This window comes from Apiospora phragmitis, assembly GCF_038363925.1.
Source record: "Apiospora phragmitis strain CBS 135458 chromosome Unknown utg000010l:1.0-9815664.0:1.0-9183399.0, whole genome shotgun sequence".
Taxonomy (NCBI): Eukaryota; Fungi; Ascomycota; class Sordariomycetes; order Amphisphaeriales; family Apiosporaceae; genus Apiospora; species Apiospora phragmitis.
Genome location: NW_027117409.1, coordinates 6,422,083 through 6,445,585, shown reverse-complemented (window position 1 = coordinate 6,445,585; position 23,503 = coordinate 6,422,083). Strand labels below are relative to the sequence as shown.

The window sequence follows — 23,503 nt, the reverse complement described above, 5'->3', positions numbered from 1 at the left end:
AAGGACAGGCTTGTCGATGACATCCAGCCTGCTCAGCTTGACACTACTTTCCTCTCCTACCCTCTGCAACCACGACGAGCATTCAGCATGTCCTCGCTCTATTCGTCACGTAGCTGCAATTCCCCCAGACTTTCTCGTTCCTGGAGTTCCAACGACGTTCGGATCGTCTGCGCTCTGGTTTGTAAGGGTGTTCACCATGACAAACCTCTGAGCTTCGCGACCAAGTTGAATGAGGGAATCAATGGGGGCCACGACTTTGAAGACGACATCGATGTTGGATACGTTGAGGAACTCCTCGAGTACATGAAGAAGTATATGAAGGGTGCTCTTGATTTTGTAAGCAGTGATTTTTCCTTTCCTTCTTCTTCTCCCTATCACCTCTCGGCACCTCTTCAGTATTAATGCCTGCAACCTCCGACCACTATGTGAAGAGGTCCTCCATGGCCAGTACAATCCTACCCCCGCTGACTGGTGTTTCTAGCTCGACCGTCAACGCAGTGTACGCAGTGACCGTGTTGCAGATGCCTATATGACAAGAATCCAGAAAGACGCCTTTTACCGCGGCTTGTTCTTCGATGCCCCCGCGGCTGAACGGGACGAGAGACTTAAGGACGATATAGTCAAGGAGGAATTGATAAAGGCCAGCCGGGCCACGCTCTATGAGGGAGCCAAAGGGGATCACTCCATGGCTGCTGACGACACTCAGGAAGACTATGGGACTCCGAGCACGGGATCCGAGACACTCCAGCCTTTGTCGAGTCCATTATGTGTCCCGTCAAGTCCAATACCGGAGATTTCAAACACTACGAAGCCACCTGGTCAGGCCTACATGCGTGGTTCTGCAAACACGGGTGCTGCTAAGGAGGCCGTAGGTGCGGTGAGCACTCAGGGCTCGACGCCCCCTTGGCGTTCCAAACAGCAGCCAACTGGCAGAATTAACGCCCCATATGAAGACCCAGAGAAGGCGAAAAATATCGACGCCAGCGCCGGTGACGCGGCCCATGAGGGTTCAGAGAGAAAGTAATGCCGCATGACCCCCGCGGGTTTTCGGAACCTGGCTAAGTAAGCTTACCTGCCCACTTGAGCCCAGCTACATATTTTGAAGTAGGTTGCGTTTTGGCTTTGAAGACCGCAGCGAGCTCTATAGTCCAGCCAATATTGCATGGTCGTCGCCCGGTCGGAGCGAGGCAGGTGAGTCGTGCTTGTCTAAGACAGCTGCATAGGACACGAACCTTATCATGCTGCGCGCCGAATAACTTGATACGATAGGCTGCCCTGGCTGGATGTCCCCGATGCACCCGGGGAAGGAAGAAGTACCAGGCGTTCCGGATGCAACGGCATGCAGTCCATTCCGACGTAGTCCGACTTAGTAAGGCGAGCGATTTCTCAAAGAATTTCATGGCGACGCCGTCGCAGCGAGTGCAACTCAAACCTGGCGTTGCCCGAGCACGACATAGCGAAAAGGAAAACGATGACTTGGGCGCCTGTTTTGGTGTGATTGGTCAATTCGACCAGCGGAGCTTGGATGAACATGGACGGTCGGTGCCACATGGCCTTTGTACATAAATAGAAATAGAAATCGAGCATTGATTTGTCTGTTAGGAGCCGAAGGCCGGCATCAAATTCCGAGATGGCTGCCTTTCGGCCAATCCTATGTGCTCGCCTACGAGGACAAAGGGGTGGGAGGTGGAAAGCGGTGTGATGGCTCTCTCAGCCTTGTTCGCCTCACCGCCACCACAGCGTACACCGTTGTAGACCGCTTGGTGCATATGCAGGCCAAGTTGAGGATACACATGAACAACTACCATCGGACATTGTCGATCTCCATCCGGTTTCCCAAACAACAGTGGCATCTATAGTTCAAGCTGAGTAAACATCACTCGTCCAATACACGTATAGAAACCGGATTAGTTTGTATAAAACCCACAGTAAATACAACAGTAAAATGCTTGAAGAAAAATACAGCTGCTTCCAAGATTTCTATTTACCTGTTAATGTACCATAAGGGGTGATGTAAAAAGACAGTAATAAAGGGGCGGAGTCGAGAATTGCCCGCACCCTACAAACCGATAGTTTCTCGAGATATCCTCTTCTTGGAACTATATCATGTCCGTAGCGGCCTTGTTGGACTGCCAGGACTAAGCTGCGGCTTCGGATGATGTTGAATCATCATATTGATTGCGGGCTCCCTCATCCCCCTCCCCCGTTAATCCATAAGTAACCCCCGCGGGCGCCACGCATCACGACTCCACCCCCCAGCGCTTCCCAATCATGCAAGGGAGGGTGGGAGTCGTAACTCAAAGTGAAGCTTCAGTATAAACGACCTTTGAGGGAATTTCTAACTGTTCCCGGGTCGTAGTCCGGCAGTAGTAAGGGGTCCGCCCGGGTCTCGGCAGACCAACAACACAGCCGCAGCAGAACACGAATGTCGAGTGAGGAGAGAGATAGCAACTATCGCATGCTCGTAAACAAAGTTGACGTTTCGTAACTTCCGACCCCCACCCCCAAAATAAATATACCAATGGCTTCATATTCCCACGTGCTGATAACCCGCGGCGGGACCGCCGTTTGTCCACCCACCCACTCAAGACACCCACACAAGCAGGAAGGGAAAATGACATGTTCCGTTTCTAGACTTTTCTAGAGGAGAAATAAGAGAAAAAGCCGGGATAGAACAGACCATTGAAAAGATACCGAGATGAAAAAGAAAAAGAAATAGCTCAACCGATCGGAAAACATACACGTAGCAACCCCCCCCCCCCGGGGCGCGCCACCCCACGCTTACGGACGCGGGTAGTCCACCTCGACCTCGAGCCGGGGAATGGTCCCCTGCCCCAGCGAGGCGAACAGCCTAGTCAGGTCGTCGCCGCCCCGGTAGCTCGCGAGGTCCCAGCTCTCGTCGCCGAACCAGGCCCTCTTGACGACGGACCGCAGAGCCCAGACGCCGGTCGTCATGGCCATGGGAGGAGGAGGCGGCGGGGCGCCCCCTGGCCGCATGCACGCTTGAGGAGGAGGAGGAGGAGGAGGAAGGGGCAGCAGCGGCGAGGGGGCGGTGTCGGCGGCCGTCACGTTCTCAAAGGCGTGCGGGTTGCTGCGGACGTAGGCGAGGGCGGCGTCCTGCAGGGCGCGCAGCGAGGGGCGCACCGTCTCGAGGACGCGGGCGGAGGAGTGGTGGAGCCAGGTGATGGTGAGGCGGACGTCGTGCAGCTTTGCGGGCGGCGGCGCATGGTTGGCATTGTTGGCATTGTGGGCGTTGTAAGTCATCATAGCTTGCTGCTGTTGTCGCTGCTGTTGTTGTCGCTGCAGCAGCTGCTGTTGGTATTGCACAACCCGAAGATTCGCGCCATTCCCGCCCATATGAGGCGGTGCCGGTGCCGGTGCCGCCCCTGGTGGTGGTGGTGGTGGTGGTGGTAGTGGTGGACCTGATAAGGGGTAGACCATGGGCCATGGAGGGTTGCGGCGGCGGAGGTGGGGGCATCGCTCTCTGATTTGGAGCATACTGCGGGTGGGCGCCCATGTCAGGGGGAGGAGGGCCCGGGTGCGAGACGAAGCCAAAACCGTGTGATGATGGAGTGGGTGCGCCAGGGCCAGACCACGATGGCGGCGGTGGGGGTTGGCGAGGCGTGTGACGTCCTGCAGCTTTCGATGAAGGGGGCGCCGTTTGTCTCACGGGGTTGTGGATGATTCTCACGCGAGGAGGCTCTGTGTCATCATCATCGTCGTCTTCACTGTAGTAATCGTCGTGGGGTTTCCGAGCAGCAGCGGCAGCAGCAGTAGTAGGGGGCTTGCGGCCTTTGCGGCCATTGGTAGCCTTGCTTTTCTTGGGGCTTTTGGTAGCCGGAAGGGGAGCTGGCCGGCTTCCTCGGGAAGAGGAGGAGGATGTCGTTTGGGCAGGGGTGATTACCTCAGCCGCAGTATCCGAGGTCGCACTCCATACAGACGGGGCGTTACTCGACGCCGCCGAGTCGCTGGACACGACAGATGCATTGTCATCCTCATTGTCGTCCTCGTCACCACCATCGTCCTTGACCTCGTCGAGGTCGCGGGGCTCCGCGTAGCCATTGGTCATGATGTAGAGCTGGACGGCCTCGGAGGACTTCGCGTGTAGCGACTCAATGGCTGCTTGGACCGTGTCGAAAGGATCCGAGGCGATCAGAGGCTCTCGCGTCTCGCTGTTATTAGTAGTACGGAGGACAATGGCCTTGATTTTGCCAGTCGGCTCTTTGGCCGTGATGATGGAGATGAATTCAGCTTTGGCAGTGAGGAACTCGCAGTTCTCTGAGGCAACCCTAGGTCAGTCTGTTTGAACTCACTTAACAATGTGTTGAAGGGAAGCAAGAACGCACCAATGATTTGACCCCTGTAGTCAACAAGCACCATCTGCAAACCGGCTGGCGCCATGGTTTGGATAGGGGAATAGGGATGAGGGAGCAATTGGTGAATCAGGGAGACTGCCGGGACGAGCAACATGAACAATGTCGGATGAATCGTGATCTACGATGGTATGCATTCTGACAGCGGATCGCTTGCTTATATACACAAACAAGTGTATTGATGCCAAAGAGCACCAGGAGGCCAAGACCATTGATAAGGATATTCCTCGAGGTGACCGACCCTCGCAGCGCCATCAGCCAGAACAAGGCCCAAAAGCAACTACCCGCTTGCCTGGTACGAACATGTCTTTGATTGGAGCTCCCGTGGTTCTGGCATGCGAGTCCAGACAAAGGAGAGATGGAGTGTATCACAGCGTCACCATCATGCTTGCTCTATCTTATTAGGCAGGTATCCCCTTGTTCCTGTAACACCTCGTATCGCCGCCGCCTCACCATTTTCCAAGACGTCTCGACGTCGCAACTCGAAAGGCAGCCAATTTCTATCAGCCTGAACCCGGGAACTGTTGCCCGACAAGTATACAGACCGAAGCATAGATGGAGTGGCGACTGAATAATATAAGTATCGAAGCTATATCAGCTGTATCGGGTCTCAATATTAACTTCGAGACCGCATATGGCATCAACCCAGATAGGGTTATGGTGGCAAGAAACCCGACTGCCGGGCCATTGAGAAAGTAAAGTGAGGCGAGGCGGGAACATGGGTGTGCTTGCACTGCAGCCGGATGGGGGTTGGAGAGTCTGGACCTATGAGCATCGAAAGATCAGCGGTTTGCTGTTGCAGTGCTGTGTTGTAAGACGAATGGCCCAAGGTGTCCCAAAGAGCTGGTATCGCAAGAAAATAGACGGAAAAGCGAGCAGCACAAAAGCTTGCTGGCAGAGGGAAAGGGGGCCAGCTTAAATACTTATACTTGCGAATGAGAGAGAAAGACGGCCGACTGACAGCTCATTGCGAAGGAAAGCAAGCCGATTGCTCCTAAAGGCGTCCAAGCTTCACTCACCACTTTCGACACCATCTCATCGTCCTCGGCCGACTTTGCGTGACATCGGACTCGGCCAACGCACGCAAGGCTGCATGTCTGTCTGACACTACTGGGCACCCCCAGACCCGGTCCAGACCTCCACGTTTTCACAGAGGATCGTCGCAGTGCCTGCCCAACCCCGCCACGGCATATGATACATGTAGGTATAAATAGGAGACGAAGGAAGGAATCAGGAAGTGATCGACAAAACAGTCGCTGTCTAACACACCTTTCTTGCTCAACGAACCCCACAGTAGCGACATGTGCCAGGAAATCAGCTGGAGGAGCAGAAAAGCCCATCCAGTCATTCCGAGATCAAGTTACCCATGGCCGAGAGCCTCACAGATCAACTGGATTTGATCGAATTGCCTGTGTCAAATGCACGAAATCAACATGTTCTACCCCAACTCATAATATCGTCACTATTACATTCATTGTTACAACAGATGTTTGCTTGGCACGAGCTAGCGTAACCTCTCTCCTCGTCCCTCCATCGCCAATCAGCCTGTGACAGACATTTTCTCTAACCTCGACTTGACTGCATCGACCAGAGCCGATTCGCGTTCGAGTAACCCTTGTACCTGCTTCAGCTTCGCTTTCCGGAGCTCGGAGGGTATTCGGAGATCCGGCGTGGATGGCCTTGAGCCGTCTTCCCTGTCGCCATCCGGGTTGGCAAGCTTTTCTGCCCTGGGAACCAATTCATCCCTGAGTGCCTTCGCCTCATCGTACCTCTTGCCGAGGTGCTTCAAGCGAGAAGGCCCATCTGCCGTAGGTGCGTCAGACCCATACAGACTAGCGTCCAGGGCGTTCACTTCGTTGACCCAGGCTCTCTCCTTATCGCTTAGTTCGCGAGTAGTCCCCTTGCTGACTGTCTTCCTCATCTTCTCGAGCCTGCGATTAAGCTCGCCGCTCTTTTGCTTAGCTGCTTCCAGGCGACGTTCGATGGCCGCCTTGCTTGATTCAGGAGCCCCGTCTCCCGCATGATCCTCGCCCGTGATCGCCTCTACTCTCGCCTTGACCTCGTGCGCCTTGGTGATTTGTTGCCTTAATTCATGTTGCAGGCTTTCCAAACGACGGAACAATTCGGATGTCGCCGCGCCCAGTCCATGTGTCTCTTCGCTCAGGAGCTGGTGAACATCGGTGAAGACTTGCAATGTCACAGGAGACAGGCGCACTTCCTGGGGCACAATCGCTTTGTGCCGGCTCGTCCGAAGCTTCTCAAGTAAGTCTGGAAGCGCTGAGCTTCTCTCAAAGATGTGAGGTGGCTGAAAAGTTGGCCGGGGCTCGTAGAAGTCTAGAGGTTTCACGTCGACCTCTTGGTGGACCATGGGCGAAACAGAGCGAATCGTCTCAAACTCATCCTCAGGAGTCTCGAACACAACGGCGATGGGCTCGAATGGGGTCGCAGATAATATGAAGTAGCCGAGGTCCGGATCACGAATAGCCACCGCCGCTGCTAATGGCAGGTAATTGTCACCCTGGCTTGGATTTGTGTAGAGCCTCTCACGAGTGGAGGTCTGCCCTCGGACGAGCACATCCATCCTGAAGTCCAGCCCACTTTGCGACTCGCCTCGCAACTCACTTTCGAGTCGGAAAACCCAGGGTGAAAGAGATAAATATGTGATACTTGTTGAGTGGGTGACGTAGAAGGCGTAGCGTGAAGTAACATCGGGGCTGAACATGGGCCATCCATCGGTTGTCATTTCCATACTCTTCAGGGTGTCGAGAGTCTGGAACATGAGCAGAGAGCAGTCGTTTTCATCATCCGGAGATCGTGTGATCTCCTCACTCTGTTTTTAGGAGGTAACCATTTGGCCTGAACCCCTTCCAGATCGAGGCATATCCGCAATTGCCCACTTGACGAAAGGAGACAGATCACATTAAGTGACAGACCCTCTTGATCGATATCGTCAACTTCCAGCTCCTCATCTTCCCCCATCATCAGCTCGTCGGTATCCAGCTTTTGCCCGATAACGAAAATATCCGTAAGCTCTATGTCCATATCATCTTCGGCGTCCACACCAAGCTCCAAATCGAATGGACCTTGCAATCTAGGCACAACACCGGGGCGCGATGGCCTGGTATAGACTTCGGCAGGGGGCTCCCCAAGAGGGCCATCAACCTCGACAGGCTCCTGGTTATCCAAATCGGACATCCAGTCGAGCTGTTGCTGCGCAAGCAATTTAGCCGCGAGGGACACGACCGGGTCGTCTTCGATGGCTGCTAGGTTGCCAACAATACCCACTGAAAGCGAGGGAATCAAGGTAGGAGGAGGTGCCCATCGAGATGGAAGCAAGGGGCAAAGAGCATAAACATCGCCTTGCCCCATTGCTACCCACAAGGTCATAGGCGACCACCCCCCTGAGCCTCGGCCTGCGAAAGCAGCTGAGGCCACATCCATCTCGAACGAGTCAGCTGAGAAGTTCCGCCCAGAAGCATCGTTCGAGGGTGCAAAGTTCTGGTCCAATGAGGTACCATCTGCAAGTTTCTTCAAGTCGATAGTCAGGGTAGATTTGTCGAACGACCAGCGATCGCTGGGGGATAACTCCCAGAGTCTCACGACAGCATCAGTAGTGACTGTCACTAGAGCAGAGCCGTTAACTCCCAAGGGATGCCATAGTGCCGAGGCAACAGCAGAACGATCGAAGACGTGCGTCGTAGGTCCGAGAGTCCACGACTTGGGCTTGATAACCTCATTCGTGGGTGACGTCAGATGGGATAAGTCCGGCACAGCGATAATGCGAACTGTATGTGTAGTCAAGACAGCGAGGTAGTCTTCGTGGGGAGAGATGACGAGCTGTCGAATTTCGGCGGCCACATTAACTGTGAGGGTCTTGCAGTAGTTAGTAACCTGACAGCAGAAACATTTATGCCGAATGCGCGATGCTCACCCTGAAGCCGGCGTAATCCTCTTTTCTCTGCAGCATCTAGCAGCTCATTCGTGTCGAGACCATTGGAGTCTTCGCGCTTGATTCGGAAGTCTGTCCGACCTCTCACATCCTTCTCTTGCCATTTCTCCTTGAGCTCGATTAGGTCGACCCATCTGATCTCCTTGCCAACAGCGACAAAAACCTGAGAGCCGGACTGGGCGATTGTGCGGCGCGGGCCAGTCTTGGTGAGATCGGACCTCGACGAGGAGTAGGCAGAAGGCCTGGGTTCCCCAGCTGAAGGGGCAAAAACTCGGTGACCTGGAGAAGGCCGCGACAGCCAGGCCGGAGTGTAAGCTTTCACCTTGGGCATGTTTCTGATTGGTTGATGTCCAGTTATCGAGTAAACATTTCGAGACTGGATGTTGTGCGCGATGAAAACTGCCTCTGTCGGGGTTGTTTGGGTGCGGAATGTATGCAGGACGGTTGAATTAATGCGGTACTTGAGGGTGGGTTAGTCGGAGGAAGAGGATGTAGGATTCCTTAGCAACGAGCCAGCAACAACGACGATGCAAGCAGTTGGACGCATCTGGGAATTTTTGGGCGCCAGCTCTCGGTCGGGTCCAGTAGGCTGGAAGATCCCTGTACGGAGCTAAACTAATAAGAAGTTTAGGTAAATGCATACAATAATTGCAAGGCAAGTATGCACTTACCTAGCAACCAGCAAAAGAGCTAGGAGCTAGGAGGTAAGCTCCAGCCACGCGACCGCGTCTCGCCGTAACCTTACAGGTAGAACGAGGTACAAAAAGGACCTACAGCCTATGTACCTTAGGCCTAACGCGCGGGTGCTTCTCCAGCAAAAAAGCGGTCCAACAGGCTGAATTGAGCCTCATGCAATATCACTGATCGACCAGCTTCACTCCATATTGCAGCCTCTCTCATAACCAGATCGCTAAACCAAACGCATTTGGCATACACTCCGTTTTCTCTGTTGCTTCTTTCCCCAAACCACATAAAGAGCGGTGTGGTTCAAAATGCGAGGCGGATTCAGGAACACAGTCGAGAGGCTGGACAGGCCCAGCGCGTACTATCTGAACCGGGTGAGTCGCATCTGGTACACCCCTTCATTATGAGAAAGGGCGGCGGTCGGGCATTGGCAGACAAGATGCAGAGCGTTTGACTGTAAGGAATGAGACAATACTGACCAACAGCGGACTGCAGAACAACAAAAAGGGAAGAAGGAATGATCGCAACAACCGCGATGAGAAGGATGGCGACACAGAGATGGCCAACAACCAGCAACCGGAGGAGCCGCCTGAGGATCCTCTGAGAAATGCCACCACACTTTACGTCGGCAACCTGTAAGCAATACACTCTCACTCTCCCTTCCAGAAAAGGAGACTTACGTCATTTGTTCCTTTTTTCTTTCTTTCTACAAGCCAATAAAGTTGTCCAACAATCAACTTCAGCGTACGTAACTGACAGCCCTCTCCAGCTCATTCTACACGACGGAGGAGCAGGTCTACGACCTATTCTCCAAGTGCGGCGAGATCAAGCGCCTCATCATGGGCCTGGACCGCTTCAACAAGACGCCGTGCGGCTTCTGCTTCGTCGAGTACTACACGCACCAGGACGCGCTGGACTGCCTCAAGTACCTCGGCGGCACCAAGCTGGACGAGCGCATCATCCGCACCGACCTGGACCCGGGCTTTGAGGAGGGCCGCCAGTACGGCCGCGGCAAGTCGGGCGGGCAAGTCCGCGACGAGTACCGCGACGACTTCGACGAGGGCCGCGGCGGGCTCGGCCGCGCCATCCAGCAGACGGAGCGCCTCCGCGAGTCGGAGAAGAACCGTGACAGCGAGCACGAGATGCGTGAGGATTACGGACGCCTGCGGTGAGACGGCGGCCGCGTTGAGCGCAGGTTGGGAGGAACGTGGATTTTGTTGTATTGTACGATAAGGTATACCCTTAGGGTCGTTTCTTCCTTGACCAGCTGCTTTAGATGCCTATGGGTGTGCTGAAATCCCTCCGTTGCAGACGAGAAGGGGTTTGTGTCGGCAGTTGACTCCTACACATCGTAAACCCCACAGAGCTAAGCAAGCAGAACCGCATTGGTATGAATACTCGGATTTGCTTGGTAATCGTGCCATGATTGAAGTTATTTCGTTGCTCCTTTGCCTGCCTTGTTGATATACATGCACAAGCTTGTGCCACAGAAGCTTGAAGCCGGAGTTACAGTATTGTACAAACCCACCCAAACGCTTTGGTAGAACCCCCTTTGGCCTCCATGCTGATTTCATCCGCATCTGTTTCATTTGCCTCTCCTCTCGAAGATTGTACAATATAAAATGTAAAGTACTATTCCTCCTCGTCATTCCCACGCTTTGTTGCTTAGTATCCAGGTGGGTTCAATCGCTGTGATACTCTCGTCCACTTAGGCAATTCTGTAGGTGTTCTTCGTTAGTACCTGGAGTATAATGATTCCTTCTCTCTCTCTCTCTCTCGCAGTGATATGTATCTGCCTATCCGTCTACACGCAGATATCGGAATCGGTGAAGGGGAGAAACATACTGTGAATGCCCTTCCGGTATCGCTTCTCCTTGCGGTCGAAGATGGTGTACTTGTCCTGGGCAGCATCTCGGCCTCGGTGGGCATCGTCTCCTTCCACGTATCGAGGGCGGCGAGCGTCTGGCCCTGCTTGGCGAGCGCGGCGTCGACGGTCGCGACGACCGAGTCGACGGCCCGGAGCCGCCTTCGTTGCCGGGTCTTCTGGAAGCGCGAGAGTCGCCAGGGGGTCTTCCTGTAATGATTGCGGCCATCGCCAATGGTTAAAATATATGTACTGTACTGTGCGCTGTATCGCCTTCTGGCTTGTTTCGCAGTATCAAGGCCCTCCCTCCCCCGCCATCATCCAGTCGGTAGTCGGGACGGGTTGGGTGTGTGGATGGGATGCAGCCCTGTCGTTGCGCCTTTGAAGCGTTCGCTCCCTCATTCAAGTGCAACGTACCATAGAAGACCTCCCGATAAGGGGTTTGTGAATCGAAAAGCGCCGAACATCGTGTGTGCGGGTGGGTTTTGCTGTTCCTGCGCTGCTGCTGCTGCGTGCTATGACCGTTTTTAGAGGTCTGGTCAAAAAGTTCGCAGCTCACCCTCCAAATCGGCACGAGCCACACACATCCCCGACATCCCTGCATTCCCAAGCTTTCATCCGCTGGGAGAGAGTCCGCCGCGGGCCCCACATCGGCCACCGCAAACGCAGCAACTCTAGTGATTGACGCTGGAAGCTACTCCGTACCGAGATCGCCAACAAGAAGAGTTAACACACAAGAGAGCCTCCCCTTGCTTGTCTGTCGGGTTCTATCCTCTTTCTCTCTCTCTCTATTTCCTACCCCTTTAAATCCAGAAAATGTCGTACTACTTCGCCATTGTCGGCACCCAAGACAACCCGCTCTTCGAGCACGAGTTCGGCACCTCCAAGCAGGGCGGCGACGGCATGTCGCGCTTCAACGAGGCAGCGCGGCACATGAACCAATTCATCCTGCACAGCAGTCTAGATATTGTCGAAGAAGTGCAATGGGGCACAGGACATATGTATGTTTAATGCCAGCAACTACTTCCACCCTGGCCAGGGGTCGGGGGGTTTCTTGCTTCTTCGTAGTAAACAGCCCGCATCACTAACATGCCCCCTGATGATATTTTACAGGTATCTGAGACACGTCGACAAGTTCTTCAACAACTTCATATCTTGCTACATAACCGCCGGCAACACCAAGTTCCTCCTGCTCCACCAACCGATGACGCCTAACTCGGCAGCGGCCGCCTCGTCTCGAGCTTCCACATCCATCGCCGCGAATCCCACGAGCCCGCAAACCGAGGAAGCTGTCCGCAACTTCTTCGTTGAGGTGTACGAAAACTGGGTCAAGACCATCATGAACCCCTTCTATCGCGTGAACATGGAGGTGCGCAGCCCTGTGTTCCGACAGCGAGTAGCGGCTGCTGGAAGGAAGTACTTGTAAGAAAAAGAAACGGGTAGATACTACAGTGAATAAGGCAAGGGATGGTGTTACGGCGTTGGTCATTTGCGATTTTTAGATACCAATGCAAACTGCTTAAGGGCCATGGTCACGTACTTATGTAGTAGGGTCATAGGCATCAGTGTCATAGTCGAGTAATTTGCATCGCTCTAGGGGTCCTTTGCCGATTATGGCACCCGATAACCAGGACCGAATACATAGTGATTATGTAAATGGGACACATGCACAAATAGATTCACTGAAGAAGGGTTCAATTTCATTAATCAAAGCAGAGCTTTCGCAATGCTCAAGTGTATTCAGCGTACGGTATAGCTGCAACAAGCCTCATCTGCCGTTCAGAGATGCCTGTAGTCGGGAATTCATCGCAAAGACCCATTGTCCATAGTAGTAACCTCCAACGCCAACAAGAATTCAGAGTGTATCATGCCATTCCCTGTAACCCAAACGCAAATAGTGCTGCTGGTACCGCCATTGCAGCAGGCAACAAACCCAGGAGTCGTCCATTAATGTAACAGACAGATGTTCCAGGCAGGTGGAAAGCAGAAAGTAGCTTAACCACCGAAACCGTACAGGGTGCGGCCCTGTCGCTTCAGAGCGTAGACAACGTCGAGCGACGTGACTGTCTTGCGCTTGGCGTGCTCGGTGTACGTAACAGCGTCACGAATGACGCCCTCGAGGAAGGACTTGAGGACACCGCGGGTCTCCTCGTAGATCACTGAAGAAGGAACATGTTAGTAATCGGCACTCTGTTATGGGTAATGGGGTTCATGGCAGGTAAACTTACTGGCAGAGATACGCTTGACACCACCACGACGAGCGAGACGTCGGATAGCAGGCTTGGTGATACCCTGGATGTTGTCACGCAAAATCTTTCGGTGACGCTTGGCACCGCCCTTTCCAAGGCCCTTGCCGCCCTTGCCGCCTATTAAAGAAGAGGATTAGTACACGAAGACGATATAGAAGGATGATCTCCCATATGTAGGCGCGCGTGGTGTAATCGATAGTGGAGACGCGTTTCGGTGTATGGAGGGGGAGCCAACACCGCATACGAATCGCCGCTGCCATGACGCGCCGACAACGTGGAATAGGGAAAAAGAAATAGATGCACTTACGTCCAGTCATCTTGGATAGTGGTTAGTGGTGTTTGTGAGGGTGTTGATGGATGAAAATGCTGGATGACGCGATGGTCAAGGTGGTTGTTTGATGGATGTTGATGGATCGGGAATGGAGTCTATTCGGAAAAGAGAGAATAGGTGAAAAGAGATGGGTGGGCAGGTGGGTTGGCTTATATGTTGTCGTGGGCTGGATTGCAATCAGTAAAGTGGGGTGGGGATCTGGCTGATTTGGGGGCAGTTGCCTTGCGTTGGTCGCGGTAAGGAATTAAATAATTAATTCAATACGGAAACGCTTGGGTTGATTTTCTCGATGAATTCCGGGCACTTTCAAGGTCCGGAGATGTCCTCAGATTTTGGTGTCGTTTCTTTGCTGTTGCATGAGCTTGATTGACTAGCAGCCCCCCCAATTGGAAATCAGTTGGGACCCGCTTTCATATTTGTAGTGCATACTGGACCTGTCGCGTCGGCGGAATAGGCCTGTGCTTTCCTTCAGCTCTCGCCTTGAACACACCTACCATTATTTGGATGCTTTGATCAGCTATCAAATGTGCTTAACACACATTCATTCTTCTCGGTTTAGGTGCTCTTTGATTGCGACGACCGTCCCCCCCCCTCCCTTACAGGCTGCCTACCCATGCCCTGTAACAGCTCCTTTATCTCAGCTGTGGTGCGGAAGTGGTTATCAGCCTAGCAAGGCAATTGAGCTGAGCTGAGCCTTATTTTGTGTACTTTACTGCTAAGAGGACACAGACACACCGACAGCACAACATAGATAGTAGATCTTACTCCGTATACCCTCGAAAATGGCACTAGAGATCCATTTGGCGGAATCGCCTTAACTCGGTCAATTATTCGGGGGAAAACAGACGGCTTCGGGATCTCGATCTATCCTATAGTACACTCGTCGAAACCCTATGCATGATGGCTACCTATACACAAAAACGAACGACTGCCGCTTTCGCAGCAGGAACAGTAACGGTCCCTTCAAACAAAGACACCAAAAACAGGCTGCCTAGGCCGCCTCGATTCTCTTTTCTCCTGAACGCCGTGCCATGCTGTGATACTCCATTGCATGCCCTGCAACCAAGTACTCCTAACTCGTTGCGTCATACCCTTGATATACTAAAACTCACTCTCCGTAATCTCACGTCTTCGCGGATGCATCACGACCAATTTATGTCGCTGTGTCTTCACTCTTAAAAACAACGGCTTCTTTTTCTTGTATGCATTCATGCCATCATCGAGTCCTCATAACTATCCTCCTCTAAGCTCTCAATGGCTTCCTTGATTTGCTGGCTCGCCTGTGAATAGAGGTTAGCGGGAATCAATAGGACATGGCAGAGAACTCTGAACATACCTTGGGATCTAGGTTCAGTGCAATTGTGAAGTGTCGAACGGCTTGGCTCTTGTCATTCAATGACTTGTACAATTTGCCCAGCAAGAAGTGAACCGTGGCTTCATCGGGGGCAAGGTGCTTCAAGATTTCCAATTCCCTCTGGGCCGCGTCCAGCTGGTTCAAGGCCAGAAGAGCGCGCGCCTTTTTGTACCGAGTTTGCGCGGCGTTGGGGGCCAATTCCGTGGCCTTGCTGAAGTATTGCAGAGCCTGGACTGTTTGGCGTTGCCTTTCGAGTACATTTCCAATACAGCAGATCAGGACAGCGTTGGTGGGATTGATGACCGAAGCAGTGTGGAAATGGGTATACGCTTTGTCGTAGTTGCCAAGCTTCTCGTATACACGGCCAATGCCATAGTAGGCGTTGTAGTGTCGACGATCAGCCGAAATGGCCTGGCGATAAGCCGTAAGTGCCTTCTCATACTCTTCGTTTGCAACATGTTCGTGGCCCTGTAGCGTGAATGCATAGGCAAACGAGGGGTTCAACTGAGTTGCCCGCTTGAAGCATCGTAAGGCTTGCTCGTGATCTCTTGCTAGTGACCAGGCGTTGCCGAGCGCACACCACGCCTGGGGTGAGTGCCAGGCGGAATCGACCAGGTCGTGGGCAAGAAAGCAAAGGTCGGTCTCCCGTTTGAGAAACCATAGGATGGTCGAGTATACTTCCATATCCTCCAACCGTGTAGGGGCTAAGATCCGCAGTCTCCTATACTGCTTCTCAGCTTCCCCGTAGTTTGCCTGCTCATAGTACGCGCGGCCCATCTGCGACAATACCCATGGCGTTTCCTGGTGTACTCTGGGTAACGAGTTGAATGCGACTATCGACTCGGAGCATTGGAACTGGGACAGGAGAAATATCCAGCGCCGAACTTCTTCAGCAAGTCCAATAGATATTTCAAGGTTTCCTCGACCTTGACTGATTCTGGTTCCGCAGGCTTTACCATGGGAGCTTGCGGCGGTGGTTCTTTGATCCTCGGCGCCTCGGCGTGATCTACGTCCATGCCGTTATCATCCATCGGCTTTCGATTCCCGCTCACAGCTCGACCGACACTTGTGCCACTAGATGTTGTTGGCCGCATGATTCTGGAGATGGGGGGCCTAGCCTTCTTCAGTTCGCGCGTTGCCGCTGCTCCAACGGTGGCAGCACCGGAGTTGGCCTTCGAGTTCGCGCCGCGGAACATGTTGATTCTCGTGCTCCGCCTTGGCGGCGCACCTGGTTCTTCCGACTGCTGTCTCGGCTGCACAGGATGCCCAGACACTGTTCTCTTCCTTTCGAAACCAGGTACTGACGTTGTTGGCGGTCTCAACGAACCCGAAAGTGATTCCGGAGGGACCTCGTCATGAGCTTTGTCTTGGGGCCTCACATTTCTTCTTGTCCCTAGGCGGTAGCTCACCTTGGGTGGTATGTCCAAGGGATCGGCGGCTTGGGCATTTCTGGTTTTCTTTGGCGCGCCATGGGCAGGTTCGTGGGCCAAGCCCAACCGCGGGACATTCGGATAATCCTGAATATTCGTGGGTGGGGTCTCAAGGCCATCGGGTATACGAAGAGAGCCGGACGCCATCCTAGAGCGCGCAGCGTTGATCTTCGCCATGAACTCGTTTTCTGCCGTATCAAATGAGGAAATGTTATTACTCAGAAACATTTCATTCCCGCTCGCCGCACGATGCGCATCAAATGGGTCCGTATTCTCATATATCGCGGTCCGTAAAGAGGATTTCTTGGTAGCTGGTTCCAGAGGGTTCACAAAGCCACCACCCCCTGTTCGGATAAGATACCTGGAGGCCGGTCGTTTTCGAAACCCTGAAGCAGCGTGTCGTTCAACTTGAAGATGTTTGGTGTCCTTACGTTACCCCCCATGTCGCAGAGTGCGGTGAAAGCGTCCCAGATGAACGGATTCGCTTTCAACGACTCCTCAAAACATATGATTGCTTTCTTTTTGTCGTCATATAGACGATAGAGCTTCCCAAGAAGACAGAAGACGGTGGCCGCATCCGGGTGTGGGGGTACGGCTTGTGGCCGAGTGCCTCCCGAAACTTGTCTTGTGTGTCCATAGTCCTCTGGACTTTTCCAGTGCGGTGATGCCGTCCTTGTAGCGTTCCAGTACCAGGCATGCCTGCGCAAAGACGAAAGCACAGCCGAGGTGGCTACCTCTATAAGCCACAGCCTTGCTGTATTCGCACGCCGTCCGGTAATCACCAAGACGGAAATGGCTAAGGGCTAGCAGATAAACGGATTCGCTCGAGCGTGGATCGTGGGCAGTCAGTCGTTCGGCATAGAACAACGCATTGTCGTAGGAATAGTTGTCCAGGTGGTAATAGACCAGCTGCCTGAGCTGGCCACTAATGGCCGTGCTTGTAGGAGCCATAATCGGAAGCTCTTTCCCGTAATCTCGAGGCTGGGACTATCTGCTGAAGGCCATGGGGTACGTCCTTTCAATAACCATGCGGCAATGCCAAGAGTAACCTCGTTGTTTGTATGAAAACAAATCCGTCACCAGGGTCAAGGAGAGAGAGGTCCTTAAACTCTCAGCAGCATAGAAAACGGGCGCAGAACTGTTTAGCAGATCTTGAACGAGACGTCAAAAAGCGATGGAGTCGAAGGTCGCGGTTGAAATAATTAAGAATTAACAGGGCAGTTAATTGTACGTAGCCGAGTGCGGTAGAAAGGCTCGGATTCGAATGCAGCGTGACTGTGAGTTATGGGTTCGGGTGGTGAGGTGTGTGAAGTGGGCGTGGCAGCCGCGTAGGGGCATCTGGATCGAGGGCGAGCCGACGGTGAATTTGAAGAGGCGGCGCGGCGAGGTTGGGCTCATGAGAACGGAACGGGAGTCAAGTCGGTTTAAGCTCGCGGAGGTCGACACATGTCGCATGTACCTTTGCCGGTACAGATTGCGAAAGGGGAGAGGGGGGGAAGGTATTTGATGCAGATAGAATAGGAGATGCCTAAGAAACGATCAATCCTATGCTTCTCGAATCACTTCCAAAAAACCACCCAGACCGCCTTCCCCGTGATATTGTGGTGGTGGTGGAATGACGATTGTTGAAGGTGAATGATGACAGAGCGTTTTCTCTGGTTACCTACTTCTTTCTCAAGCTTCGTGATGTTGTGGTTAGCCACTGGAGCGGCTCTTTCATTGGCTGGGTTGCGCCCCAAAAGGCCGGCTTCACAGGCCTTGCAGGTCTTGGAAAGGCCCCTCCGTCGCCCAGAGGCCCGTGGCACGGCAACAGAGCGCCTAACCAGCCTAGCCAGCCTAACCTTAGCAAGAGACCCACTTGCAGATTCTACGCCACGGGGATTTCTCAGTCAGTGCTAACCCACAGCTACTAGTTGAGCCCGTTGAGCCACGTTGAGCTTTCTCGAATCGATAATTCGACCTCCTGATGTCTGGTATGAGAACAAGAGGCCGGCACCTGTAACATTCCCTAATACTTGCAGTCGGGGTTGAGGTCGTCACCACCACATACCATCACACGTTCTTCTCACCTTGATCGAGAATCCTTCTCTCAACCAACCACTACAGGGGCCTCTGACGCCACATATTATCAATTTGGCCCATCAGACACAGACAGTGCCAAGTCCTAAAGTCACGTCACTGTCGAGATCGCAGTCATGGCACAAAAGGCCCGGAAACACATTGCCAAGGCCAACGCTGATGCCCTGAAGAACTTGCACTTGGTGACTCTCATCGTTCACTCCTTATTCGTCCTGAGCAACATCCTCTTCAGACGACGGGCTCTTCTCCCCTATGTCCTACTGTCTATACCCAGCTTCATCTGCGAGTATGTCCTGGAGCGTACCGGCCGCCCCAAGTTTGATCCCGCCACCAAGGCGCTGAGATCGGCCGGCGAGGACCTATCCGCACCTGGCCTTACGGAGTACATGTTTGATGTCATCTGGGTCACGTGGGGGGCCATGGTGTCGGTCATTTTGTTTGGCAACTGGGGCTGGCTACTATGGTTGGCTGTGCCTATCTATGGTGCCGTCAAGGGCTACAGCCTCCTTGGTGCTGCTCGGGGAATGGCGTCTGGCATGCAGCAACAGCAGCAGCCGGATGCAGCACCAGCTATAGGCAACAGGAAGCAAAGACGTGCCGCCTAATTCTGCTTGGGTTCTCCTACGTCACTCGCTGTCGGTCCATGACAACTCGGTTCTTTGGTCCATTCCTCCAAAATCTCCATGTCGACATCCTTGACCATGACATGGATGTGTTCCAATGCTCTGACACTCTGGAGCGCAACCCAATTCTTAAACCAAAGCACCCGGCTCTCACCACCCGGCCCAAGTCGATCTACAAAGTACCTCTTCACGAAGTTGTCAACCGTGTCACGGCTTTCGGGTGTCATGTCTCCCGTCTCGGGATCGGTGGTGATTTGAGTCCTGGACCAGACTACAAGGTGTTTGATGTCGTTGGTCAGACCGTAAGGCCAGTCATTGAGCAGAACTCGATAGTCGGAGGGATTGTGGAAGGGAACTTGAGACGCATAGGCGAACGGAGGCGAACCCCACACCTTCGGTAGTCGGTTCTCTAGGAGATAAATGGTCGTGGAACCGTAGCGAGCTTTAGTTTCTTGCGTCCAGGTCATATACCTCCTTAGATCGGAAGGTTTCCGCTTCAATACAGACAAGTTGTTTTCGCCTGCACACAGACACTCAGCAATGAACAAGACTTGAGCGAATTCTGGGTCATTTACCAACGATCTTCTTCATGTCATCCCAGTCATGATATGTGTATTCCTCATCGGTCAAGGAGAGGACCCACTTGTCGACCTCGGTGAGTGGGAAGGGGGCATCTTGTGCCAGTACGGTGCCCATATCGCAGGCCGACCACTCCACGCTCTCAAGCTCTGAATATGTCTTGGCAGGTAGTGGGGGTGGGGTCCCTGGGATATGAATGGCCCGTGGTAAATCCGAAAGCTGGATATGTTTTGAACAAAGAGCGGCAGAGGTAGCTGTCAGATAGACTCCCGTGTCACATTAGCAACCTCCTCCAGAGTTCGTCTAGGGAGCTGGAGATGGGTTGGGCCTGGCCTAGTGAGCCAGCGGTTGGGATGACCTGTTATGGGTTCACGTACCCCTACCTAGTGACTAGTCCCCCAACTTCGGATCTCCTACTAGCTTCTAGGGAATAAATGGCCAGAGCCGGCAAACAGGGTGTGCCCAGAAAGCAAAAGGCCCCTATCACCTTGTTACAGTCAATTAATTGATGGGTTAGGGCCTCAACCATGCTAAACTCTAATCTGACATGTTATCCCATTGGTGAATGCCCTTGGTTCTGCTGTCTCGGCAATAGGTTTGGCCGCCACGAGAAAGCTTCCATCCCACCGCACGGCAGGTGTGGCTGTCAGGCTGGCCAGTGGTGTCCACTCGGGTCCCCACATCGGAGCTTTGCTGCTTTTGCTTGGGCTCAACAGATTGGATTTCGGCCTTTTTTCCTGACATTGAGAGTGGAGGAATTCCATCGTGGCCGTCCCATTGTACTCCATCCTCCTAGAATCCAGGGTCGTGAGTCTTGTTGGTGCGATATACTGCGCAAGTTCGTCCCGACTTGCATTCGGGGTCTTGTGTCCTTTTTACCTCCTTTGAAAAACTCTCACGCCCAATTGGCACCGATTTTTCAAGATGAGCAACGAATCGTTGGTCTCGCGCCGCAACATCGATGGCATCTACATCCCCGCAGGTTTGCTCGTGTTCGGTACCTTCATTGTCAAAAGAGAATGGGTGCCGTATGCTGTTCTTCTGGCCCTTGCCCTGGGCGCATGGAAATTCATCGACCAGCGTATGTGCTCCTGCCACTACCTCAACCTCCCGAACTTGGCTAACTGTGGCGCAGCCTAAAGAAGGTCCTCAAGCCCGATGTCTTCCAGGAATTCGAGCTGAAGGAAAAGACGATCGTATCCCACAACGTCGCCATGTCAGTACTACCGCTTCGCAAACTGTCGGGTGATTCTAACTGAGAACAGCTACCGATTCAAACTCCCCGCCCCCAACTCGATCATCGGCCTGCCCATCGGCCAGCACATCTCGATCGGAGCCCACATTGCTCAGGAAGATGGCAGCAGCAAGGAGATTGTCCGTTCCTACACTCCCATCTCGGGCGACGAAACACCTGGCCATGTCGACTTTTTGATCAAGTCCTACCCGACCGGAAACATCTCCAAGTACATGGCTTCGCTTGCTGTTGGCCAGACGATCCGCATGAGGGGTCCCAAGGGTGCCTTTGTGTACACTCCCAACATGGTCCGCCACTTTGGCATGGTCGCTGGAGGTACCGGCATCACTCCGATGCTTCAGGTCATTCGAGCTATTATCCGAGGCCGACCCGCTGGCGATAAGACTCAAGTCGACTTGATCTACGCGAACGTCACGGAATCTGATATTCTCCTGAAGGAGGACTTAGACTTGCTAGTCAAAGAGGACAGCGGCTTCAGAGTTCACTACGTGCTGGACAAGCCCCCTGCGGATTGGACTGGTGGTGTCGGTTTCGTTACCGCTGAAATGCTTGAGGTGAGTGAATGAGTGCCGTAAGCTTGCACAGATGAAATACTGACGTACTACAGAAATGGCTGCCTAAGTCTGCTCCGGATGTCAAGCTGCTGATTTGCGGTCCTCCGCCCATGGTTAGCGGCTTGAAGAAGGCAAGCCAGAGTCTCGGCTTTGAAAAGGCTCGCCCTGTTAGCAAGCTCTCCGACCAGGTCTTTGCCTTTTAAGAAACCAGGTTCTATGATGTTCCTGTTGTCAAGTATATAATATTCGACGTGTTCCAGCGAGCCTATTGCGCTTTGGGCTAAGCGCTTGGGCAAGCAGTCTACTGATATAGTCGTGGCACTTTTTGCGCCTATGAAAAGGGGCAGAACAAGGTGTCAAGATAATACGTAGTTCTATCCATATAAATAACATGTAATAGAGCCACTTTTTAATCTGAAACTACTGCCTGGCAAATGGTTTACCATATACGGAGTAAGCTCGACGGTGTTCTTTCTCAACATTGAAAGTGAGTCTAATTGAGAGGTTGGAGATGGCTTATAAGATGGCATACGGGGCACGCACCAACTCATATCTCTACGCAGCACAACCATTACGAAACAAGTCAAAAACGTCATAAGCAGGGAGGTGCTGACCTCAAGGGCACCCCCAAGTTGTGAGAGAAGGGGCAAGAAACAACTCTGATATGTAACAAGACGGAAAGAGGGTTTGCTTCCTGGGCGACTTCGCGGAGGTCTGCATTAGGAGATAGATATAGTATTGAAGTGATAAGTCAAAGTGATAGCTGATAAGAATTCATCAGGGCAATGCGACCAGTTGCCCCTTTGTGCGCCCACTCTAGCGCGTCCTAGCTTGAATTTGTGTTACTGGGTAGATGGAAGATGCCTGCGCAGGCTTTATCAGTACAGATATCTTTCCAAGATAAGCTGCCGGATCTATGTGCAATGAACTAGTAGACGTTGGGCGATTACGCCGCCCCAAAAGGGGGGTGTATGCAGGGTTAGGGGAGACATCCTTGACAGTTCATGAGGAATGCATAGTGGTACATACATGTGTCTATCTAGTAGGAAACACCCGGTCATCTAATGTATAACACTCGATACGAGAGAGAGGGAGCTGGAGCGCGGCCACGACGTTGGTGACGACTTGTTGTAAAGAAAGATGTCACGCCCATGCGTCAGCAATTGTTAAGATCACGTTGGTTTGACATGTTGGACATGTTAGACATGTCCACACACGCGTGCATCTAGTGGCTGGACTACTATCTAGGGTAGCGGTCGAATGTCGATAGAGTTGTCGCTACTTTCTGATTATTGACGTAAATACTGGGTGATGATGAACCATGGGGCACCTGAGTATGTGTTTGGTGTTTACTATCCATTTGGTCAGCCAAGGACCGCCTGGCTCTAGTTGGAGACCCGGCGTGATATCGAATGGATGCAACCCGTCTTCCTCGGCCCCTGATCAGCAATGCATGATGCGTCGTCGTATAGGCTGAGGTACGTATGTATGTAGTTGACACCACGGGCTGACCTCATCTGTAGACCAACCTCATTTCATCATTCGTCTATCTCCGTACCGAACGGGTGGATGTACGGCAAGCAAGATGGATCAATATATCCGACTTATCTTGATCCACTCTGGGTACCTAATCTGAGCACACCACCATTTGCCTTTTGCCACCAAAGTACCCGAGACATCCACCTGGGCAGGGCCGAGCTGGCAGGCTGGCAGGCTGGGCAGAGATCAGCAAGCAATCGAATATTTCTGTCTCGTTTATTTCTTACCACACCACTTTTCAACACTGTAGTTCTAGAGGCTGTCCGGAGTAGGAGATTGGGTTCTGGAAGGCCGCACAAGCTTCGATGATCCCGGTCGGCATCCTGGCCCCAATGCTACTGTACGACATAGGCGCCTTCACCAGACGCCTGGTCGAGCCACTCGAGAGCGATAGCCGCAAGGGTACATCCTAGCAAGGGCCCGGCAGCCCAGCAGCCCAGCAAACTAAGCCAAGGCCATCGCGGCATCGCCCATCGTGATCATACGCCGCACCTGTTTTTCTCTGCGTCTGATTACCTTGTCACCTGGTACCACCAAGACCCAGGCCTCCCCGCTCCGATCCCGCATGGCACAACAGGCCACACACCACACAACCACCACGGACAACCACAACCTAATCAATCCTATCCACACCCACATT

General features: G+C 53.1%; 11 protein-coding genes across 11 annotated transcripts; 5 read left to right on the top strand and 6 right to left on the bottom strand.

Annotated features, from left to right (window-relative positions):
• Nucleotides 1-87: 87 nt before the first annotated feature.
• Nucleotides 88-1,024, top strand: PG994_011724 (uncharacterized protein; the record flags this gene model as incomplete). Its single annotated transcript, XM_066863133.1, has 2 exons — nucleotides 88-336; nucleotides 545-1,024. 2 exons carry the CDS (start codon nucleotides 88-90, stop codon nucleotides 1,022-1,024), a joined length of 729 nt encoding a protein of 242 aa, XP_066712243.1.
• Nucleotides 1,025-2,781: 1,757 nt separating this feature from the next.
• Nucleotides 2,782-4,510, bottom strand: PG994_011723 (uncharacterized protein; the record flags this gene model as incomplete). The annotated part of the gene is made up of 3 exons (XM_066863132.1): nucleotides 2,782-3,269; nucleotides 3,331-4,289; nucleotides 4,389-4,510. 3 exons carry the CDS (start codon nucleotides 4,508-4,510, stop codon nucleotides 2,782-2,784), a joined length of 1,569 nt encoding a protein of 522 aa, XP_066712242.1.
• A 1,403-nt stretch (nucleotides 4,511-5,913) lies between these two features.
• PG994_011722 (nucleoporin NUP82) lies at nucleotides 5,914-8,653 on the bottom strand (the record flags this gene model as incomplete). Its single annotated transcript, XM_066863131.1, has 3 exons — nucleotides 5,914-7,203; nucleotides 7,293-8,236; nucleotides 8,305-8,653. 3 exons carry the CDS (start codon nucleotides 8,651-8,653, stop codon nucleotides 5,914-5,916), a joined length of 2,583 nt encoding a protein of 860 aa, XP_066712241.1.
• Nucleotides 8,654-9,314: 661 nt separating this feature from the next.
• On the top strand, nucleotides 9,315-10,178 carry PG994_011721 (uncharacterized protein; the record flags this gene model as incomplete). The annotated part of the gene is made up of 3 exons (XM_066863130.1): nucleotides 9,315-9,380; nucleotides 9,475-9,641; nucleotides 9,776-10,178. 3 exons carry the CDS (start codon nucleotides 9,315-9,317, stop codon nucleotides 10,176-10,178), a joined length of 636 nt encoding a protein of 211 aa, XP_066712240.1.
• Nucleotides 10,179-10,810: 632 nt separating this feature from the next.
• Nucleotides 10,811-11,337, bottom strand: PG994_011720 (mitochondrial 54S ribosomal protein mL60; the record flags this gene model as incomplete). The annotated part of the gene is given in 3 exon segments (XM_066863129.1): nucleotides 10,811-10,906; nucleotides 10,924-11,080; nucleotides 11,288-11,337. 3 exon segments carry the CDS (start codon nucleotides 11,335-11,337, stop codon nucleotides 10,811-10,813), a joined length of 303 nt encoding a protein of 100 aa, XP_066712239.1.
• A 349-nt stretch (nucleotides 11,338-11,686) lies between these two features.
• PG994_011719 (uncharacterized protein) lies at nucleotides 11,687-12,296 on the top strand (the record flags this gene model as incomplete). Its single annotated transcript, XM_066863128.1, has 2 exons — nucleotides 11,687-11,871; nucleotides 11,984-12,296. 2 exons carry the CDS (start codon nucleotides 11,687-11,689, stop codon nucleotides 12,294-12,296), a joined length of 498 nt encoding a protein of 165 aa, XP_066712238.1.
• Nucleotides 12,297-12,865: 569 nt separating this feature from the next.
• Nucleotides 12,866-13,436, bottom strand: PG994_011718 (Histone H4; the record flags this gene model as incomplete). The annotated part of the gene is made up of 3 exons (XM_066863127.1): nucleotides 12,866-13,029; nucleotides 13,099-13,236; nucleotides 13,427-13,436. The coding sequence occupies 3 exons, from the start codon at nucleotides 13,434-13,436 to the stop codon at nucleotides 12,866-12,868; spliced, it is 312 nt and encodes a 103-aa protein (XP_066712237.1).
• A 1,222-nt stretch (nucleotides 13,437-14,658) lies between these two features.
• On the bottom strand, nucleotides 14,659-17,185 carry PG994_011717 (uncharacterized protein; the record flags this gene model as incomplete). The annotated part of the gene is made up of 5 exons (XM_066863126.1): nucleotides 14,659-14,730; nucleotides 14,787-15,615; nucleotides 15,690-16,620; nucleotides 16,671-16,875; nucleotides 16,925-17,185. 5 exons carry the CDS (start codon nucleotides 17,183-17,185, stop codon nucleotides 14,659-14,661), a joined length of 2,298 nt encoding a protein of 765 aa, XP_066712236.1.
• Nucleotides 17,186-18,429: 1,244 nt separating this feature from the next.
• Nucleotides 18,430-18,918, top strand: PG994_011716 (uncharacterized protein; the record flags this gene model as incomplete). The annotated part of the gene is made up of 1 exon (XM_066863125.1): nucleotides 18,430-18,918. One exon carries the CDS (start codon nucleotides 18,430-18,432, stop codon nucleotides 18,916-18,918), a length of 489 nt encoding a protein of 162 aa, XP_066712235.1.
• On the bottom strand, nucleotides 18,915-19,632 carry PG994_011715 (uncharacterized protein; the record flags this gene model as incomplete). The annotated part of the gene is made up of 2 exons (XM_066863124.1): nucleotides 18,915-19,456; nucleotides 19,512-19,632. The coding sequence occupies 2 exons, from the start codon at nucleotides 19,630-19,632 to the stop codon at nucleotides 18,915-18,917; spliced, it is 663 nt and encodes a 220-aa protein (XP_066712234.1).
• Nucleotides 19,633-20,439: 807 nt separating this feature from the next.
• Nucleotides 20,440-21,527, top strand: PG994_011714 (Cytochrome-b5 reductase; the record flags this gene model as incomplete). Its single annotated transcript, XM_066863123.1, has 4 exons — nucleotides 20,440-20,600; nucleotides 20,651-20,731; nucleotides 20,781-21,324; nucleotides 21,378-21,527. The coding sequence occupies 4 exons, from the start codon at nucleotides 20,440-20,442 to the stop codon at nucleotides 21,525-21,527; spliced, it is 936 nt and encodes a 311-aa protein (XP_066712233.1).
• Nucleotides 21,528-23,503: the final 1,976 nt, after the last annotated feature.